At 45.0% G+C, this 21,667-nt stretch overlaps 1 protein-coding gene and 1 long non-coding RNA gene across 3 annotated transcripts in view; one reads left to right on the top strand and one right to left on the bottom strand.

Annotated features, from left to right (window-relative positions):
* The first annotated feature begins 2,387 nt into the window (after positions 1 to 2,387).
* LOC129686754 (uncharacterized) lies at positions 2,388 to 10,407 on the top strand. 2 transcript variants are annotated; one of them, XR_008721696.1, is made up of 2 exons: positions 2,388 to 2,561; positions 4,670 to 10,407. It is a non-coding gene; the product is annotated as an uncharacterized LOC129686754 (long non-coding RNA). The 2 variants fall into 2 exon arrangements; XR_008721695.1 differs by having other exon boundaries at positions 2,388 to 2,936.
* Positions 7,383 to 21,667, bottom strand: part of Pdpr (pyruvate dehydrogenase phosphatase regulatory subunit) — a 44,715-nt gene continuing 30,430 nt past the window's right edge. Inside the window, exons 15-18 of the mRNA XM_055620782.1 lie at positions 21,469 to 21,563; positions 19,532 to 19,621; positions 14,579 to 14,761; positions 7,383 to 12,674 (exon numbers count right to left, since the gene is read on the bottom strand). Of these exons, the coding sequence (XP_055476757.1) occupies positions 12,270 to 12,674; positions 14,579 to 14,761; positions 19,532 to 19,621; positions 21,469 to 21,563 (773 nt within the window). The 3' untranslated portion in view covers positions 7,383 to 12,269. The remainder of the gene's footprint in view (positions 12,675 to 14,578; positions 14,762 to 19,531; positions 19,622 to 21,468; positions 21,564 to 21,667) is intronic.

Raw genomic sequence — 21,667 nt, 5'->3', positions numbered from 1 at the left:
CCACATGGCCAGCTTGACCCTAAAAGAGGTGCCTGGCCTCAGTCCTTGCCATTATGAGCTTTCTTCGCTGTCCTGAGCCAGGGATCGGTCCTGGATGTTCTTCCTAGGTCCGCCCCTCTGAACCTCCCATTCTCTTCAGAGCATCTAGGTGTTAAGTTGGCAGCCTAAGGAGGGTGCCTGATAGCAGGGGAACCTTGAAGTACTTTCATCTGGGTCACTAGCTGGGATGTGTAGAGAGAGGAAGTGGGGAGAGGGTCTGAGTTTCCCTGTGTGTGCCTGCTGTCTGTAGAGTTCAGAAGTTACTGGATCACCCTGGATTTACAGGGTGGCATAAGATGTCATGTGGGTGCTGGGACCTGAACCTGGATCCTGTCCAAGAGCAGAAAGTGGAGGGGAGGAGAGACGTCACATGGGTGGAGAGCACCGGTAGCTCTTCCACATGACCTGGGTTCAGTTCCCAGCACTGACTTCTCAGCTGTTTGGCTACAGTCCCGGGGCCCGGAGGCCACCTTTTGGCCTCTGAACACCAGGCATACAGATGAGGCAGGTAAAAACATGCAGGAGGAACATCTATGCACATAGACGCACCTATGCACATAGACAATCTATGCACATATACAATCTATGCACACAGACGCCTCTATGCACATATACAATCTATGCACATAGACGCCTCTATGCACATAAACAATCTATGCACATATACAATCTATGCACATAGACGCCTCTATGCACATATACAATCTATGAACATATACAATCTATGCACCTATACAATCTATGCACCTATACAATCTATGCACCTAGACAATCTATGCACCTAGACAATCTATGCACCTAGACAATCTATGCACAGACACCTCTATGCACATACACGCATCTATGCACATATACGCCTCTTTTTGAAAGTGAATTTTTTTTTAAAGCAATCTTCTGGAGTGTGCCTCAAGTTTACTATTTGTTTTGAGAACCACAGAGGACAAACCTTGGTACACGTCACGCAAGGTTTTGGACTTGGGTCCTTAGAAGGGAGAAGCAGTCAATAACGGCAAAGAGGGGGGAAACAGCAAGCGACGTGGCTACCTCCTGCCCATCAACTCTTGTAACCCTTCCATCATCAATTTTGCAAGCCTAGACACATGAAGCAGATGGCTCATATGAACACTTGTGATATTTTTTTTCCCCAAATTACCGCCTCTGGGCATCACGAGAGACTTCCCCAGTAATGTTGCTGGTTGTCTTACGTTCCTTTTAACAAGTTACCATTTGGGGGGAGATAGACCCTTAAGCTCTTAGCTAAAACAGGAAAACATTCATCTACCAGAGGAACTCACATGCATTGAATGTTCATGTCTCAGAAACAAGGAACGTGACCTGAGTAGAGGCCTCCACTCCCAGCTCTCACTCACAGTCTGTGGCCACGGAATGGAAATGGCACCATGTGGAGACAGTCTTTGGAACGTTATTGACATTCTTTAAAAGCAGAGCCTCTATCTTGTTCGATGCTAAACCTGTCACCCGGCACAATGCCTGACAACTGGCAGCCAGCTATAATGACTGGCCTGAGACAAGACAGGCTTGAATCAAAGAACGACAACTGAAGAGCTTAGCCAAAGGTGCTTTGGCATAGCACCATTTCTATTGTTATCGGTGGGAAGGATGTATCTGACCGTGTGCCAGGTGCAGGTAGAAGGTACTGAGTGAGAAGCCACACCTGAGTAAGGTCTGGTCCTCTAGAAATCGGAGCAGCGCGTCTACAGCGGTGTAAGGGCACGCAGCGAACACATGTATCTGAGCTAGTGATGAGTTCTGAGGAGGAAAGAAACTGGTAGTTGTGACTGAGAGCTGGAGGGGACGGAAGGCGTTTCTGAGGCCTGTGGGCAGAGACGAGCTGGAAAGGCGCAGGGAGTAAGGCGGGGAGTCAGGTCGGCCGACCGGGCCTCCGAGGTCCGGCCAGGCCCGCAGAACAAGCTCTGCGATGGGCTCTGCCAAGGCCTAGCCCAGGAAGGCCTCAGGCGACGCGCAGCGCCAGAGAACGGGGCGACCACCGGCCCGAGATGTGGCTCTGGGCCGCGGACCCGACGCAGCAGGACCCGGGCTCGGGCCCGGCGCAGACGAGGCTGTGGCCCGGCTCCGATGTCCGGGCTCTAGGCGGAAACGGAGCGCGGCGGAGGCCTGGGATCGAAGCCCGAGGCGGGCAGCTTCCCGCACGACGCCACCATCTTGGCGGAGGCGGAGGCGGAGGCGGAGGCGGAGGCGGAGGCGGAGGCGTCGCGGGAGGGGCGTGGTCTAGCGAGGCCCAAACAAGCCCACGTGCGGGCCGGACCGTCGGGGTGACGTCACGGCGCCGGCGCGCGCGCCCGCCTTACCCTTGCCGCGGGCCGTAAAGCGCGGAAGGTCGCGGGCCCCTGCGGTCCCGGAACTTCTCGCTCTGCGTCCCGCCTCCCTCCCGTGCCCCGTCCCCCTTTCCGGCCCGCGCAGACCCTCTTCGGCCGCTGCGCTGCGCTTCCCTTCGGCCGGGCGTGTGTGAGCGCGCTGTCCGCCAGCCGCGGGCCCCCGAGGTAGGAAGGCGGCCACGACCTGCCGGTCCGGGCGGCCTTTCCGTCCCGTGAACGTCTGCGCCCCCAACGCCCCTGTCCTCGGAGCTTTGGCCTCCGGCTCCCGGCTGCTGCTCCTGGTCTCCGAGGCGGTGCGGTGCGGTGCGGTTGGGTTGAGGCAGCCGAGCTGTGCGGGACGCGGGGACCCGCGCCGGCTGCCCCGGGCCTGCGCGCCGGCTCTCCCGAGGGCGGCCGGGCCTCGGGGCTGGCTCCGCTCTGGCGGCCACGCACCTGCTGTCGCGGCCAGCTGTGCTCCCGCGTCTCCGAGTTGTTTTCCCACCTGGCATCGTGCGGTTCGGCTGTGCCTTATCACCTCCTGTCAGAGACTACCTCAGGGCGGTGGGTTCCAGTGGGTGACTTGAGGGGACTGTTGTGTATGGTCCTGAGGTTCGAGTCCGCGGTCTCCAAGTCCACTCTGAGCATTTGTGCAGTCTTGATGTATAGGGATGGTGCTGTGGTCGAGGGTCCAGTGGTAAAGACATCCTTTAAGGGTCCGCTTTTTGGCGGCAGGGACTTGGATCATCTTCTTGAACTCTGTTGAGCATGCCGAACCTGCAGGATCGGAATGACTGTTCAGAGTCAGAGTCTGTTGCTTTTACTCTTGTCCCGGTGATCCCCGAGTTCCCTGTAGGGATGCGTCCGCCTCCATTCTGCAGTCGCTCTTTGTGACCTGTGGCTCACAAAGAGGAAGAATTACCGGAGGAAGAATTCAGGGGTTGTTAGAACTGGCACTGTTTTTGTCTTCTAAAGACAGGGTCTCGCACTGTAGCCCAGGCACACCTGGAACGTGGAACATGCCTCCTGATTCCGCATCCGGTGTGGTGGGAGTTACAGGTGCGAGCACTACTCCCGGATAGAGCTGTCTTCACCTTGTTGGGGTGAGATCTGAGCAGGATCAGTCTGGGTCTTAAGACTATTTAGACGTTACTCTTACTGCTGGAGATACACAGCTATTTTCACGAATTTCAAGAAAATACATACACAAAAAAAATTTAACCTTGCTGACGTTTCAATTTGAACGAGTTTGAGGTCTTCAGTGTCTATTTTCCTGGCTTTACCTCCTTTCCACCGCGGAACTTTGGTTTTGCTGCCAGACCTTCTGGAGTAGACTCATTCCTGGTGTACTTTTTTCTTCTTTTAAGCTACTTAAATACATACTTAACTACATGTATTTTCTGAGTGTTTTGCCTAGAAGTATGTTTGTGCGCCACGTAAGTGCTTGACGTCCACGAACGTCAGAAGAGGGCATCGAATTAACTGGAAATGCAGTTAGAGACGAGTGTGCACCCCATGTGGTGCTGGTAATTGATTCCAGCAAGAGCCAGAGGTCCAGGGGATTTGGAGAGTAGATGTGTCTGTGTGAGATTTAGGATGTAACTGGATGGGAACGTCCTGAGAAGTGAATGGAGAAGAGAGGAGAAAGGGAGAAAGCCGGGTGACACTCTGGATTCTAGCGTGTGGAGCCACTGGGAACAGACACGGTGCGGGAAGCCTGGAGGGTGAAGGTTTGTTTGCGTTTGGGTGTGCTGGGTTTTCCCTGTGGGATCAAGTGGGCATGGCCATTGTTTACTTGAGAAACAGATCTGAAGCTCAGGGTGCAGGCTTCTTGGGTCAGGCCATGGGTTGTGCTGATACTAAAAGAAAGGGGAAAAGATGGGAAGGCTCCGGGTAGAAGAAGACAGGCTCCCGCAAAGAGGTGTGAGCCAGGAGCTAAAGAAGTGAAACCAGGAACCTGTGTGCAAGTAGGAAGGCATGGTCTGTGGTCTTAAGGGTGTGGTGTGAGAGAGATCCTCTAAAACCAGTGAATTCAGTGTTTTTGGTGAGGGCAGTGTCCGTGCCACTGTGCGGTAGGGCCAGAGCCCTGTGGAGTAACTGAAGAAGCAAACAATAAGTAAATGGGTGGTGTTTTATATAAGAAAGTGTGCAAGAATCCCTTTATTCCCCTTTCATTTCCTTCAGGAATGGGGAATAAGGCAGACACTGCTGAGATTGGATACCTTCATAGGGCAGCAGAGCCAGGGTTGAGGGCGTGTTGACGCTTAATGTTTACTTTGTTTAATTTTTTTTTGTAGTGCCAGATATGAAACCAAGAGCCTTAGGAATGGTAGGCAAGTCCTCTACGACTTAAGTATACCTTCAGTCCCGCTCGGTGAGATTAAAACAAGCATATTCAAGTTCCCCTAGGTAAGTAGCAAAAAAATGTGACCACCAGTCCGCTCACTCCTCCGCACAACCCACGTAAGTTGTAACGTCAGGGAACTAACAGAATCAAGCCAGTTATGTCCAGCAAGTCCACAGGGAAGAGGTCGCCGGAAGCATCTGTCTGGGTATTATCTCTGTATTTATTCATCCTCTAACAAAATTAGTACATGGAACCTTGAAGCTCAAAGGTAACAGAGATTGGCCTCGTGAGAAAGTCCAACTGGCACTTGAGTGCAGAATTTGTGTCCTAGAGCTCACTCTGTAGACCAGGCTGGCCTCAAACTCACAGAGATCTTGCCTCTACCTTCTCAGCGCTGGGACCAAAGGTATGTGCCACTTTTTGTATACACACACCAATGCTAAGGCAACATAAATTTGTAAAAATTCAACCCCAGACCTGGTCCTTTGTATTGTGCTTTAAAGTAGGTTTCTACCATTGACTACAAAGAGACTGAATTTGCTGATTGTGTCTGAAGATGGAGGGTAAGAGACTGATGCAAAGAGATCAGGGAGTAGGTAGTCCTGGGAGGGTCAGAGATTGATATAAACAGGGCTAATGCTTCCCAATAAAATCAGGATTAGGTAACTTGTTTCCCAACTCCCTTCAGTGCTTTAATAAAGAGTCAAGATTGTAGGCTTGCAGGCAGTGGTCACCTCGGATATAGAGTGGATTGTCTTTTACAAGTAGGGACCCACTTGAGTTGATGCAGACTTCAAGCACTTATGTTTGACACTGTGGTCTCCAAGGAGAGGGGTTTGGTCTATGAGTTGTAGATGGATGCAAGCATCCAAGACAGTCCTGTGTAGCCTAAGGTGGCCCCCAAATCACTATGTAGACGAAACTGGTCTTGGACATCTAGCTAGCTTTCAGATGTTGGAATTACAGGTGTTTGCAAGCATGTCTGACTGGGTACAAATTTTGATCCAGTTAGGTCCCTAGATAAGCAGCTCTCTGGTTGGTGAGCTGGCGAGCTGAGTCAGCAGGTAGGGGCACTTGCAGCCAAGCCTGAGGACCAGAGTTTAATCCCCAGGAACCCTCATGGTAGGCAAGAACTGGCCATTTGTCCCGACTTCCACACGCACAGTGAGCACAGACAGTAAACTTCTTAAAATTATGTTTAGGCCTGGGGCAAGCTGTGCACGACGTAGAAGTGTGCTGTGTTAGAGTTTGCGACGTTGGGAGCTGGAGAGATGGCTCAGAGGTTAAGAACACTGGCTGCTCTTCCAAAGGTCCTGAGTTCAATTCCAGCAACCACAAGGTGGCTCACAACCGTCTACGCTGAGACCTAGTGCCCTCTTCTGGTGTTCAGGCACGCATACAGGTAGCATGCTATATAAATAATAAATTAATCCTTAAAATTTGAGTTGTTTGAAGAAGTTTCTTTAAACTATTAGCACTTATCAGGGACATTAAAGTCCTATAAAATACCTTGTTTAAGAGCACAACATGATGTAAGTCAAGTCTACGCCTTGGTTGGTGCCGGTAATGTCAGAAAGGAAGCAGCAGTGACGCGCTGCGTGCATTTGGGCCTTGGTATATAATTGTCATTTATTCTGTGCTTTGCTTGCTTGGTGGCCTTTTTTAACCTTTTGCTTTTATTGTTTGGTTGGATGCTTATTTAGGGACAGGCTCTCTGTACATAGCCCTCACTGACCTGGAACTCGGAGACCCACCTGCCTTTGCCTCCTGAGTGCTGGGATTAAAGGTGTGAACCACCACGCCTCGCTATACTTTACTGTCTTTAAAGACATTTCTAAACTTGTTTTTACCTTGAAGGGGGACAGTTAGGCAAGGCTATAATTAAAACAGGAAAACGGTTTTTGTTTCTTTTAAAGCAGGGTTTCTCTGTGTAGCCCTGACTTCTGCCTCCAAAGTACTGGGATTAAAGACATGTGCCACCACTGGCAGGTCAAACAGTTATTTTAAAAATCATTTTCTTTTTAGATTTTATAGCTTCCTAAATTGGTAAGGTTTTTGGAATTTTTTGGAAGACGTGTATCCCACAATAGCCTTGACCTCTTCCCTGGTGCTGGGATTACAGGCGTGTGGCACCACACCCAGCGTCTTCATAACTATTTTTCTTCTTGGAATACTTACCCAATGAGTTTCTGGTTTATTTTTCCAGGATGTTACCAGTTGGCCTCTAAGGGATCGCGATCAGTATTTCCAGCAGTATATTTGTTAAACTTGCCTCCCATGCTTGCATGGTGAGAGGCACTGTATCCCCACTGGGGAGGGACTGGGTATCCAAGAGGCTTATAATTGTCCTTTGAGATTTTAGCTGCATGGTTTTTAGAATTGTGGTACTCGCCCCCTCTCTGGCTGGCTAATTCTCTTTGTCCCTCTTTTACACAAACATGGGCTTGCTTCTATGCATATAGCAATGGCTCATGTTCATTCTTACCCAGAAGGTTTTCTTCTCTACAAGGCTGCTCAGAGAATTTGCCATAAGCCTGTCTCTTCTTTACCTGGGTTTCTAAAACCCTTAGTATTACGGGTGTAAGTGGTTTTATTTCATCCTTTAGAAGGCAAATAACACGTTGTAACGAAGTTAAAGGACGTTTAACAAGTGGACGGGACAGTAGTTATGAAAACATCAGTTTATTCATTTATACATACACCTAATACATGAAAAGAAAATCTCAATTGAAATCCAGCAATCTAGAAAGAATTCTGGTCATAAAAAGCATAGTTACTCCATGTGTCCAAAATCAACTGAGTCTGCTCAGGAAAAGTTTTTTATTTACTCCAATACCTAGAATCTCCTTAAGACCACATGCTGACACTACACAGGAAAGAAAAGAGCTAAATGCAAATTTCTAGAGTTTTATAGTAATCGTACTGGTGCTTTATATAGTTTAAGCATCAACCAGAGAGTTACATATGAACTAAAAAAGCGTTCAATGAAATGAGCTACAGAACTTTTTACCCCACACCCAGATTATTCTGAGGAAGGAGGACTGATAGGAGGGCTGAGACCCCACAGACAACATTCCACTTTCTTCCTATCTCAGTCCACTACTGGACATTCTGGAGTGTAAGGCACTAGAACTGGGCTGAGAGAAATGTTCCAAGCTTCAGTTCTTGGTGTGCAAAGAAATCTTGGCATAGATGTTTTGAAACATGATAAAAATAACTTCCCCTCCTCTTGTAGTCTGTCCTTCACAGACAGAAAGACAAGGAGGTAGATGTTTGCAAAGATTTAAAACCGGTGACTCAAAATATGAAGAAAATGTATATAATTATTCAGAAGTGGAAAAGTGCTTAGTGAGGCCAAGAGTCTTATATAGGGGAAATGCTGATGCTTAACAGAGAAGGCAAAGGCGTTATGAAACACTCACTGTGAAAAAGTTAGGGACTGCAGGAGAAAGCCCCACATTGACTTGAAAATGGGGGCTTGCAGATCAGCACCTTGTAGACCAAAAGCAGTAGTGGCAGAGGAAGAGAGGTACTGCCAATCAACCCATAGCTCAGATAACACATTTCACCTACTCACCTTCTCAGTCTGTGTGCCTACAGATGTAAGCACAAGATGAACATTCTCTAGCCAAGAAAGGTTGTGTTGATACTATGCTGCTTATCAACATTTGTGAGGTGGGGGTGTTGGGATGCAGAAAATGAAAAATGACAGCTTATTCTTCATTACCCCAAATATTATAAATTAGTTTCCTTGGCTAAGAATCAACAGATACAAGGATGAAATCTGTAGCTGACTTTGGCAAACAGGCTGATGGAATTACTCTTCCCAGGACTGGTACCAATACTATAAGGCATAAATTCTCTCAAAGTGTGGTGATGAATTTTTCAGATGCTAGCAAATGTTTGTTCCTAAGCTAGAGAACAATTGACCGGAAAATCAAAGCTGTGAGTCTTCAGTGAAACAGCATACCTTTAGCAGATCCCAGTATTTGTAACTCATACTGGCACTACCATCCATATCCAACAGCAGAGCAGTGGAATACTAAAACCTACAAATTTGTTTTTCATGTTTAGTTACGCTTCTTGCTTGAACACAACAGCCTAGAATATATTAGGTGTAAAGGAGACAGGCCAGAAAGTACTGAGCCAAGCTGAAGTGGCTGTATTCCACTCCTGCACAAATGGGCTCTTAAGAGACCAAAATGAAGCTACAGTTTGGTGCTGTTACATGATCCTGTGTCCCAGGACTAATGAGGCCTGTAGGGACCCACAGAAGAACAATTCAGACCATTCAAGCCTTTGCTCCTTGTCCCTTTCTATAAGGTGAGTACCTGTCATGGAAGGGAACTCTGCTAGAAGTTTGAGTACATTTCAAATGACTGTGGTAGTGCTGAGAAACGGGTGTTGCATGTGGCATGAACAGCTAAGGGGAAAGAAAGCCTTCATTCGTATCGTTTCCAGAAGGATCCCAGAAAACTACTAACCCTAGCTCATATATATATATAATCTTTGTTACCTTGTTCAAAGAGATTTATCAAAGAACATGGAACCCCTCACTTCTGGGAAAGAAATGTGACAACAGATTATTCCAGAGAACCTGTCACCTAAAGCCGAAGTGTTCATCCCCTTAAAGCTGACTGGCTCCCCACAGTGTGTTGTCATACAAGGCAAGCCGAGACAGCCTCACTGTCCAAGAGCTGGAAATGTCTCACAACTGAGGATGTACAGTCTTAGTCTTCCTGGATTTTCAGTCACGCCTCTAGCGCAATGGTTCTCAACCTTCCTAATGCTGCAACCCTTTCATTACAGTTCCTCATGCTGTGCTGACCCCAACCATAAAATTATTTTCGTTGCTGTAAGTTTGCTGCTAATATGAATCATAATTAAATATTTGTGTTTTCCAATGGTCTTAGATGACTCATGAAAGGGTCAAGGTTGTCCAACCCCAAAGGGGTCATATCCCACAGTTGAGTACCACTGCTCTGGACTTAGCATTTCTGTTGTTAACCTGCTTCTACTTCAAGAAGCCTAGAATGCCCCTCCAACACTTCTGGATCAGGTGTTCCAGGTAAACGGCCCCCTCAACTAATGTAAGGTGTGTATGACACCCACCATAGAAAAAGCCTCAGCAAGTCAAGCACTGCCTGCGAGCTGAAAACAGCAACAGCCAGAACTTCTAACTGAAGACTTCCTAGAAAGTTGCTGTATGTTTTTGGAATACAGTGGTTTCTCTCCAACTTTGAGACTAACAAGTGAAGAAAAGACTCAAAATATATGCTGAAAGTACTCTTGATGACATTTGTAGTTGAAGAATATACTATAATAATGGCACACCAAATTTTAAAACTTAACTATTTTGGAAGTTGTGGGGGTTTTCTGAATCGTTAAAGAGCAGATTTGCCGCTACATTGCTGCTACATCTTTGTGGTTTTTCAAGACAGGGTTTCTCTGTCCAGAACTTGCTTTGTAGACCAGGCTGGCCTCAAACTCGCAGAGATCGGCCTGCCTCTGCCTCCCTCTGGAATGCTGGAATTACAGGTGTGTGCCACCATGCCCAGCCTGCTGCTACATTGTTACTATTAATGCACAGGTCAAAAATTCTTTTGTATTCAATTCCAAATAAACTTTCATTCACACAGACTCTGGAATGTTTACAACCATCAACCATATTGGAAAGAACACAAAATACCTGGCATTGTGTGTATCTACTTTCATCTTCATAGGTCAGCTAAGGGCCTGCTCTTGATCTCCTCAGTGGTCCACTGCTGCTGTTGCCTTGATCAGCTCATTAGCAGAGTATTTCTCCTCTCTTCCCTTTGCCTAGAAACAGCACCTCTCATCTCATTAAATACACATTTCCTCCAGAACAGCAATCCCCCTTCACAGCAAATTGTGTACCTTTTTTACAGATTAATTAAAATCTTATCAGAAGCCAAGTAGGAGTGGTCTAGCTGGAAAAAAAAATAGTAAGAAATGTGTAAAAAGAGTAGTCTGAATAACAGTTCTATAGAAATTTGAGCTGCTCTAATTAAGTGAAGGATTTCTATTAAGAATTTACAGAACCAATGCTTCCAGAACTACGCTGAATTAAAGGCTGTCTCTGGAGATTTTTTTGAGACAGGGTTTCTCTGTGTAGTGCTGGCTATCCTGAAACGTGCTTTGTAGAATGTGCTGGCCTTGAACTCACAAAGATCCACCTGCCTCCCAACTGCTCAGAGAACTAAAGGTTCTCATAATCCACACTGGGGCAGTTTGTATACAAGAGAAAATTAAGTGTTGGTGTTACCTAGCATAGCCTGTGACATCCAAGTTTACTTTCAGAAAACACTGTCACAACCCCCTGGTGCTCACGAGACTAGGGCAGGTGGACCACCACAAATTTGAGACTAGCCAGAGTTCCAGTGTTAAGCCATCCCACAAAAAGAAAATAGCAGTACCACTGAAATGTGTAGTGAATTTTCCATTTCAAAATTCTGTCAGGAGGGCTGGATGTGCATGGGTACCAGGGGAAGTGTGGAAAGAAAAGATGGAAAATTGTCCTTACAGCTCTCCATGGTAATTAAATGTGGCTCTGTTCATACTAAGGGTGTAAAATTTGGGAATCTGGTAGCTCTCTGGAATGCAGTATGTACAGCATGTCTTACTCACCCTACCTAATCCCTCTCCCTCTTCTAAAGGAGTAAGAATGAATGTTGAGGATGTAGGCAGGCTATAGAAGGCACAGATGAGGCTAGAAGCCGTCTGAGGAAAATCAAGAAGGGATAGCTTGCTGACCTATGATTAGCTGAAAGAAAAGCAGCACTCTTCTAATAGAAGGAACTCAACATCTGCATTCACACTGCTCCTACTCGTTTCAAATACTGGCATACACATATACTCACTCGGCTAAGAAACAACCAACCTCATTATACAGAATAGCAGAAAATAAAATTGCAGTCAGGTTGCCTGGGCCCAAAGATCTAAGGACAAAGTTGGGAAACGGGGGTGCCAGGTTAACTACTAGTCCCTTCCACAGAGCAGTGTCCATGCAGTCCCTCTCATCAGTGAGGTAGATGGTTAAGAGGTACCAGGTGGCAGCTTACAGCACAGTGGGACAGAATCATCTGCCTGGTTAAGACACAAGTTATTCCCGGGCTGCATCAGACACACATATTCTGCCAAAGTTAGCAGGTTACTCTTAAGAATCCCAGCCCAAGGGAAATGGACTTTTGCCCCAAGACTTAAAAATGACCATATGCCTTACGATGAAATTTAACAATCAGCCTGTCACCTTAACCTGACACCACAAGTGGCTTCTGCCTTCCACTGTGGGAATGTGAGCCTGCTGGAGGGATGAGAAGAGCCTGGAGTATTAGGAGGGGTGACAGCAAAGGAAAAAATGGGGGGACAAGAAAGGCTTTCAAAGAAGTTTTTAAAGTAAGTCAAATTGAAAATTCAAATAGAGGACAAAGGTACCTCCCATAAAGAGACAAGAACAGAGAAAAAAGTCAGCTCCCGGAATGATGCTCCCTCAAGGTGAGAGAATGGGAGGAAGGGAGGATGTCTTGGCATTACTTCCCATGAAAGTCACTCAGCTCCACATCATCCTTTCTACGCTTGTGAGTAAAAAAGGAGGTGACAGGGTAGAGCTTGGCCTTGGCCTGAAACCGATGTCCTGCAATGTCAATTTCATATTCTCCTCGGTTGATGAAATCCGTTGTCACCACCTGCTCCTCCCCACTGTCCTCAGAAAAATTGTGTACATAACCCAGGCATACGTGACGCTCAAGAGTGTAACTATAGGCACTACTGGTGGTCTTGCCAGCATACTTTCCATTCCGGTAAATGGGTTCTCCCCACCAAGGCCACAGGTCCAGGTCTGTGTCATGGTCATCCAGGATGAACATAGCAAGGCGTTTATATACCCCATTCTGCTTCTGCTGCAGCAGGGCATCCCGACCGATAAAATCTATGCCCTAGGAAAGAAAAGAGGGGCAAAGAACCTGAGATACCAGTCTGTGACAGCCCTTGGCAGGTAAAAGTGGGAACTGATGGGTAAGTGCAGTGGAATGTAGCACACACATACAGCCTACATTCCTAGCTTTAGGAAAATGGCATTTTAGGAATTGTAAAAAGCTGCGTTCACAGCAGAGACACCAAAGAACTTTTTTAACAGCAGAAGTACATGCTTCTGTGAACAGACTTCAATCACAAGCCTACATGGAACAAAGAATGTTAGAAAATTTGGAAAATCAAGAATACTCGCTAGAGGGATGGAAAGATGGTTCATCAGATAAATGCTCTTAATCACACAAGCCTAAAAACCTGAGTTTGAGCCCCAGAACCTGTGTAAAGTTGGCAGCAAAGAACCAGTTCCATAAAAGTAGAAGTAGCTTTGGTGTACTTCCAACAAAAAGCCCATGCATCTTTATGTACCAATGCATATAGTTACATATAAATTTAATTAATGAATAAATTTAATAGTGATTATATCTAATTAAAATACAGGTCATTTTAGTGAGTTAACATTTTCACAGCACAAAAGTAACAACATGTCATTTTTCACAATTAATATGCTTGTGGCCAAAAGGAATACTATAGCTGGGCATGAGGGCACACACCTTTAATCTCAGCCCTTGAGAGGTAGAGGCTGGCAGATCTGAGTCCAAGTTCAGCCTGGTCTGTTGTGGATGTAAACGTGTTTGTTTTGGGATGTGGGACTGATTCAGACAGTCCACAGCAGCAGACTATTTGCCTTACATGGGCTCAGAGAGGAGCTCTTTACCAGCTACAGACAGTTTAAATCTGAGGACTCTGGAGAGAGAATACATGCCAGAGCCCAGAGAACATGGTAGAGCGCCAAGAAATAACAAGGCTGATGCTGCTTCTCCCTACGACTCCTGTTGCACTGAGACAAGAAGTTGGAGATCCCCTGAAATGAGGATTGGACTGGCTGCAAGGAACCCAACAACCCTAACCAGCAGGAAGCAGCTAAGAGAATTGTGCCCCCTCTCCCACTAACCCTTTCTCCTTCCTACCTGGTGTTGGGGTATTGGAAGGGATTGGGATGAAGTAGGGAGCAAAAGAAAAGAAATAAAAGAGTTTTTTCAAAAGTACGCCAACGCTGGTCTATATAGAAAGTTCCAGGCCAGCTAGGACTACATAGTGAGACCGTTTCAGAAAATAAAGACAGCAACTCCAAATGTACTGACAAGGAACTCCCAAATACGTTGTTGTAAATAAAGCCAGGTACAAACTTAACACCATCTAGGTTAAAGGTGGGCAGTGGGCAGGGGAAAATCACACACTGTCATACTTGTACCGTATTAACACTCTAAAACAGAAACAAACTGCTGCTTCTGAGAAGCCAAGAGGACACAGCACACAGGATGATGTTCAGAGGTGGGAAAGATTCTCTTTGTTGAATTACAGTTTTCTAAATAATGCCTGGGGGTGGAGAGATAGCTCAGAAGTTAAAAGAGTTCTACAGGACCCAAGCTCACTTCCCAGTGCCCTTTTGACAACTGCACGGAAATGCATACACAGAATTAAAAGTTTAAAATATGTTTGTTTTAAGAAAATTAGGCAGCTGGCTGTAAGATGACTAACTGGATAAATACTGTGGTACACTTATGAACGGCCACAGTCGACTAAAACCTTATTATGGCAATGTAAACGTGTTAGGGTGTTGGGACTTCATGTGACGATGTGTACCCCACAAGTAAGTTTCCTGTCCTGAGAGCACTGTTCCTTGTGACTTTACCTGATGCTAGCTAACACTTCCCTTTCTTCCCTGCTCTTGATGTGTTCAGCTCTCCCCATCCCAGACAGATCACACCGCTCAGCTGAGAGGCACAAGGGAGAGTGTGATAAATGGTACCTTCTCCAACTTCACTCGAGACTCTCCTCCACATTCCAGGGGCGTGGTGAGGGTGTTTAAGTCCTGACCCCAGAAGGCAAAAAACTTTTCAATTCGGAGACTTCGAAGAGCATAATACCCAGCATTCCGGATTCCATATTTCTGTCCAACACTCATCACCTCATTGTAGACATGCAGAGCATACTATAAGACAAGAAAAGTTAGCAACCAGTGTACTTCCTAATTCAGGGAAGCAGTGTATTCCATTGATTCTTGGGTAGGCTGAAGAAAAAATTTTCTCATTTTTAATGGTTAGTTTTGAACAGATATGGCCACATTTTAAAACTAAAACCTTGAAGCTGCTGAAAACATAAGCTCAGTTGGTAGACCATTTTCCTAGCCGTTACAAAACTTGGTGGTAAATGCTTTCCTAGCATGCATATGACCCTTGGTTCAATTGTGGACAACACTTATGCAAAAACAACCTTATAGTACATATCAAATGACAACCTAGAAAAAGTATTATGTACAAAAAGTAGCAAAAGGGGCTGGAGATGGGTCAGTGGTTAAGAGCACCTGTTGCTCTTGCAGAGGACCTGGGTTCAATACCTAGCAACTCACATGGCAGCTCACAACCATCTTTAGCTCCAATCCCGGGGATCCAATGCCGCCTTCTGGGTTTCATGGGCACTGCATCCGTGGGGCGCACAGACACACATGCAGGCACACACCCATACATATAAAAATAGCTATTTAAAATAAAGTATCTAGAAATGTAAATTGATACCCGATTCTTCACTATGGATGCAATAGTAACTAGCTACAATTCTGCCACCACAACTTATTGTCTGCTGTGGACAATAAATACTCAAACTGAACCAAAATAAGCCCTACCTTATATGTGGTTGGGGAGAAAGGAACAACTAAATTGATTAAAAAAAAAAAAAAAACAGGCTCAGTGGTGGAGGTATTTGTGCCACCATGTAAGGACTTGAGTTTGATCCTGGATCCCACAAAGTAACAGGAGAGAATCAACTCTCAAAATTTACAGCTTTGACCCCCATGCATGTACCATGCAGGTATGCCCCCACCCCTAAACACTATATAAATCCAAAAACCAAGAGTGCGGTGTGGGGTAAGGAAGCCTAGTAAAGTAGGTGTAGTCCCAGATTGATACAAGAAAGCAGAATAGGAGGCCAGCTTGGGCTACAAAGTCAGACCTGGTCTGGGTGTTGGGAGATGGGGAGATAGCATGGTCAAAAAAAAGATATGAACAAAATATTCCAGGAAACATCTACTCTGGCTTATTATGTGATACCTATTTCCCTAAGTGAGAGGATAGAAAAACTTTATAAGGAAATCTCAGAAATATACAAGAAATATTATTGAATAGTGTTAAATGCTACAGAAAAGAAAATAATAAAGTACAAGGAGACATATGAGGATAGCTTAAGTAAGTTCTCACTAAGAAGTGATGTGGATGGACATGGTGTCGCATGACTTTAATCCCCGAACTCAGAAAGCAGAGACAAGGATCTCTTAAGTTCAAGCCCAGCCTGGTCTGCATAGTGAGTTCCAGGACTATATTAGGAAACTGTCTGAAAGAAACAAACACAAGTGTTATGAATGCTGGGAAGATGGCTCAGCAGTTAAGAGCACTTGAACTTCCAAAGGACCTAGGTTTGGCCACTAGCACCCACATCATTAACTCACCAACACTTCTTTTTTTTTTTTTAATTTATTTTATTTTATGTGCATTATTTTATGTGCATTATGTCAGATCCCTTGGAATTGAGGGCATAGGACAGTTGTTAGCTGCCATGTGGGTGCTGGGAATTGAACCCGGGTCCTTTGGAAGAGCAGACAGTGCTCTTAACCACTGAGCCATCTCTCCAGCCCTCACCAACACTTCTTTCTTTCTATCTATCTATCTATCTATCTATCTATCTATCTATCTATCTATCTATCTATCTGTTATCACAATTTATTCAGTTTGTATCCCAGCTGTAACCCTCTCCCAGCCTCCCTCCCTCTTCTCTTTTGCCCCTCTTCTAGTCCACTGATAGGGGAGGCCCTCCTCCCTTTCTATCTGACCTGACCTATCAGGTCTCAATCAAGATTGGCTGCATGGTCTTCCTCCATGGCCAGGTAAGGCTGCACCCCCAGGGGAGGTGATCAATTAACAGGCCACTGAGCATATCAGAGATAGCCCCTGCTCCCATTACTAGGGAACCCACTTGGAGACGGAGCTGCCATGGGCTGCATCTGAGCAGGCGGTCTAGGTCCTCTTCATGCATAGTCCTTGGCTTGAAGATCGATCTCTGCAGGAGTCCCAGGGCCCAGGTTTTTTGTTTGGTTTTTTTGTTGTTGTTTTGTTTTTGTTTTGTTTTGTTTTGTTTTGTTTTTGGCTCTGTTGGTCTCCTTGTGGAGCTCCTGTCCGCTCCAGATCTCCCTTCTTTCATAAAGATTCCCTGCACTCTGCCCAAAGTTTGACTGTGAGTCTCAGCATCTGCTTCAATACCCTGCTGGATGGAGTCTTTCAGAGGCCCTCTGTGGTAGGCTTTTGTCCTGTTCCCTGTCTTTTCCCACTTCTATCCTGTTTGCCCTTCTGAATGAGGATTAAGCATCTTCCCCAGGGTCCTCCTTGTTGTTTTAGCTTCTTTATAACTATAGATTTTAGTATGTTCATCCTACATGTCTAATATCCATGTATAAGTGAGTATATACCACGTGTGTTTTTCTGCTTCTGGGTTACCTCACTCAGGATGACCTTTTCTAGTTCCTTACCAACACTTGTAACTCCATTTCCAAGGAATCTCATACCTTTTTCTGTCCTCAGGCTTCTGCATAACACATGTACACTATACATAAATTCAGGCATATATATATATATATATATACACACACACATATACATATGAAAAATAACAAATCATAAGTGTATACATGCGTATATGTGTGTGCTGCAGGGAGGGTTGATGTGAGGCCTGAAAGGAAATAATGGAGAGCTTGGGGATCTCTTTATAGGGAAGGACGTGACAGAAGGAAAACAAAAAAGTATTAGGAAACAAAGCAGCAGCCTGTCGTCTAGCATGTTCCAAGACCAGCAGGAATGAGTGCTCCAGAAAAGACAGGCCAAGTTCAGAAGCAAGAGAGGATGTGAATGGAAAGACTGTCAGCTCTGCAGACTGGCTTTCAAGTTCACTTTACCTCATACATAAAGAAAGTTAACTCATTTGACAAAACGAAGCATGCTGGTGTACACGTATAATCCTAGCACTTGGGAAGTAGACACCAGCCTGGCCATAATACTGAGACGCCCAGGCCAGTTTTAAGAAAGAAAATCAACTGGGTGGCACACACCTTTAGTCCCAGCACTCAGGAGGCAGACATCTCTGAGTCTGAATTTGAGGACAGCCTGGGTCTACAGAGTGAGTTCCAGGACAGCCAAGGCTACAGAGAGAAACCCTGTCTCAAAAAACAAACAAACAAAAACAAATAATAAAACACATAACCACAAATGGTGCTCAGAATTCCCTTCCACCTTTGAATTTATTTGCATATACATCAAAATTACTGATTTGAAATTAGTAAAAATAATGGTACTACATTAGATTGTTGATGGGAAGAAGGGTATGATTTTACATTTCAGAAATTATAAGTTAATCATTAGAAGCCCTATTACATTTTTACTAAAGAACATAAAAGTAATAAGAATGGGAACATTGTAGAAATTACTATGATACACAAAGGATAATGTTTTATAAATACAAAGGCTTAAAAATAACTATGGTGCAGCTTGTTAAGAATTTCTGCTTTCTTTATTGTAAGTTAAAAATTAGCCTTTCCCATACTCTGAATTGTCCAGCATCAGTAACCACAAGGCTGTACAAGAGGAAAGATCAAAAGGCTCTCCTGCCCCGCTTGGTTAAATATTGTCTGTTTTTACAGGATTTGTGATCACTAAGTTTTATGATTTTGATCATTCAGAGATGTTTTGCTTTATTTTGCATGATGTGTTAAATATTTTTTGAAATGCAGATAAAATGATGTAATCACTGCTGTAAGAAATATAACTAAACCCTGTGGCGCTGAGCAGTCAGTCTCCTCCTCTACAGCCTATCTCCTGAGTGCAGGTGCAGATAATACATTCTCAGGCCCAGAGAAAGATTTAAACTGCTGTCCGGTGCAGCTTCACCTGTCGCCTAATACATCCACCCTTCTCAAGCCCTGTCCTCTGCTGGGACTGGTCTTCAGCCATCCACATAACTGATTTCGTAAGTTTTAAGTTGAGGAAAACTTCTGTTGATGCCTGACATTTTGGATGTGACCCTCGCCTTTAACAGCTGAGCCATCTTTCTAGCCCGCTGTGTGTTGGTATTTGAGATCCCTAGAGTCTCATCTATCCCAGATACACTGAAACTCCTGCTGGGGTTATGTCTGGGTTCAGTCAGACTAGACTAAAACTTCAAGTGCTGGGGTTATGTCATGTGTTCCCATGCCCTGTTGATACAGTGCTGGGGATCAAACCAAGGATTGACTTAGTGCTAGAAAAACAGTATGTTAACTGAGCTACAGCCCCAGGCAAGTTGTTGTTTTTTTTTTTTAAGATGTTTAAACATCTTACTTCTATTCCATGTGAGTGTTTTGACTGTATGTATGTGTACCATGTGCATGGCTGGTGCCCATGGAAGTCAGAGGAGGGCAGTATATTTCCCAGAACTAGAGATACAGATGGTTGTGAGCTGCCATGTGGTGCTGAGACAGGACCCAGGTATTCTATGCTCCCTCGACTTATTTTTAAAATGAATGTGCATCTTCAACATTAATTGTAAAAAATGATAAAACCTCTTCCCTACAGCCTACCCAAGACTCAATGGAACCTACCATTCCAAACCTGGCAGTGCTCAGGAAGCTTGGGAAACTAGTAGCCCTGCCCAGAGACCCTGGAAAAGGAAGACTGAGCCCTCTTACCTCTATGGGGATATACAGCATGAATCCTGGCTCTCCTGTGTGAGTCATACTCATCACTCGGATCCCATTTGCATAGCCCACACTCATCTCCTGCAAAGAAAAAATAGTCAGCATTAGTCCCTCATGACAGTTAGGAAACTGAGTACCTGAGGGGAACCCTGTCAGTGAATCATCTACTGAATCTTAAAAGAGCTACATACCAAGGAAAGCATTTCATCCTCAGAGTGGAAAATAGTTTCCAATTCTCATGAATATTATTACCACTTCCTGTGTCATGTAAGCTAATTAGAAGTGGTGGCATATTCTTTGTTCAGTATCAAATCTTGCTAAAACACTTGGATTAGCCAAGTAGCATCAGGAACAACGAAGACCAATCAAACATCTTCTCTCAAGCCAAATTCGGGCATCTGCCATACAAAGGGCAATGCTCACAGAATACAATTCATCTACCTTGGGACCAGAAACTCAATTTTCTTATGTTACAGCTTCTCAGTTGCCTTGCAAGGGTCACTGACACACTTGCTGGCCTATAAAGAGAAGTGGTAACTCTGAAAAAACACTGAAATAAGCCACTTCCACAGGAATTCTGACAAAATATGCCATCTGCCAGGCACAGGGGTATGGGCTGGATCATTCTTTAAAGTACAGAGAAGCCTGTGGAGGGATCTGCGCACTAGCATGGAAGTTTTTTCTGCCTGGGAGAAAAAAGGAAATTTAATTAAACAATTTGCTATGAAAAAATCTCAACTCAGGTTTAAACTTCTAAGCACCTCCATGGCAGATGCATAGTACAAGTTGCCAAAGTGGCTGTATGACACCTTCCTGCAAAACATTCAGTTATTCAGTTGTAGTGTGTGCCAGGCAACTAGTTGTGTTGTCAGCTATACCATTTCTTCCCTGAAGATGGCACATGTATAGTACTGTGTGTATGAAAACAAAAGCAAATAAGGAGAAAAAAATCTGACCTTAATATACACTATTCTTTACCTTTGTGTTGATTGCACATTTCTTCTCCTTAAAAGTTCAAATCAGCTGCTACAGAAACCAATAAATGTACACACCTGACAGTTAAATGTACTTTAGAGAATATCCTAATCCTTACAAAATAAAACAGGCTTGAAAAGTTAAAAAGAAAATTTGCTTGGTCATTTTACTTGCTTAATGAAGGTCAAAATATTAACACCATATTAAGAATATGAACCTGAGGCTGGAGAGATGGCTCAGAGTCAAGAACACTGGCTGCCCTTCCAAAGGTCATGAGTTCAATTCCCAGCAACCACATATAGGTTATAGGTGGGCTCATAATCATCTATAATGAGATCTGGTGCCCTCTTCTGGCCTGCAGGTGTACATGCAGGCAGAAAAGTGTATACATAATAAATAAATCTTAAAAAAAAAAAAAAAAAAAAGAATATGAACCTGGGGCTGGAGAGATGGCTCAGTGGTTAAGAGCACTGTCTGCTCTTCCACAGGTCCTGAGTCAACGCCCAGCAACCACATGGCTGCTCATAACCATCTATAATGTGATCTGATGCCCTCTTCTGGCATGCAGGTATACATGTAGATAGAGCACTCATATACATAAAAATAAATAATTTTTTTAAGATATGAACCTGCCACCACTATAAAAGAAATATTCTCTAATATTTAAAAAACAACTTCTGCTAGGAATGTGGCTTGGTTGGTACAGTGCTTGCCTAGCATGCATGGAGCCATGGGTTTGATTCTCTGCACCATATAAACCCAGTACATACACACCTGCAATCACATCAGAAGTATAAGGCCATCCTCTGCTATATAACAAGTTTGGGACCAGCATGCACTACATGAGACACCCCCCCCCCCCCCCCCCCCCCCCCCCCCCCCCCACCACACAAAGACCCCCCCCCCCCCCCCCCCCGCATCACAAACAATAAATTTAGATTACTAGCACCTACCTTGCAAAAGAGAGTTGGAAAGTGGTCTGGAGTCATAGGGGCATAGGATAACTCAGACAGCACATCCACAGCTCGAGGGCCAATCAGATTGAGGGCTACAGGGTAAAGAACAAGAGATGTCCAGCCTCTCCAGGGGGACTGCTGAGCCAGTGCAAACAGTCTCTTCTGAACTTGTCCACTGTCCTTGTTTCTTTACCTA

The sequence above is a fragment of the Psammomys obesus genome, unplaced genomic scaffold (genome assembly GCF_907164565.1).
Source record: "Psammomys obesus unplaced genomic scaffold, mPsaObe1.curated_primary_1811, whole genome shotgun sequence".
In the NCBI taxonomy this organism is placed as follows: Eukaryota; Metazoa; Chordata; class Mammalia; order Rodentia; family Muridae; genus Psammomys; species Psammomys obesus.
The sequence above is the reverse complement of the archived record's forward strand: the minus strand, read 5'-3'. Positions and strand labels throughout refer to the sequence as shown.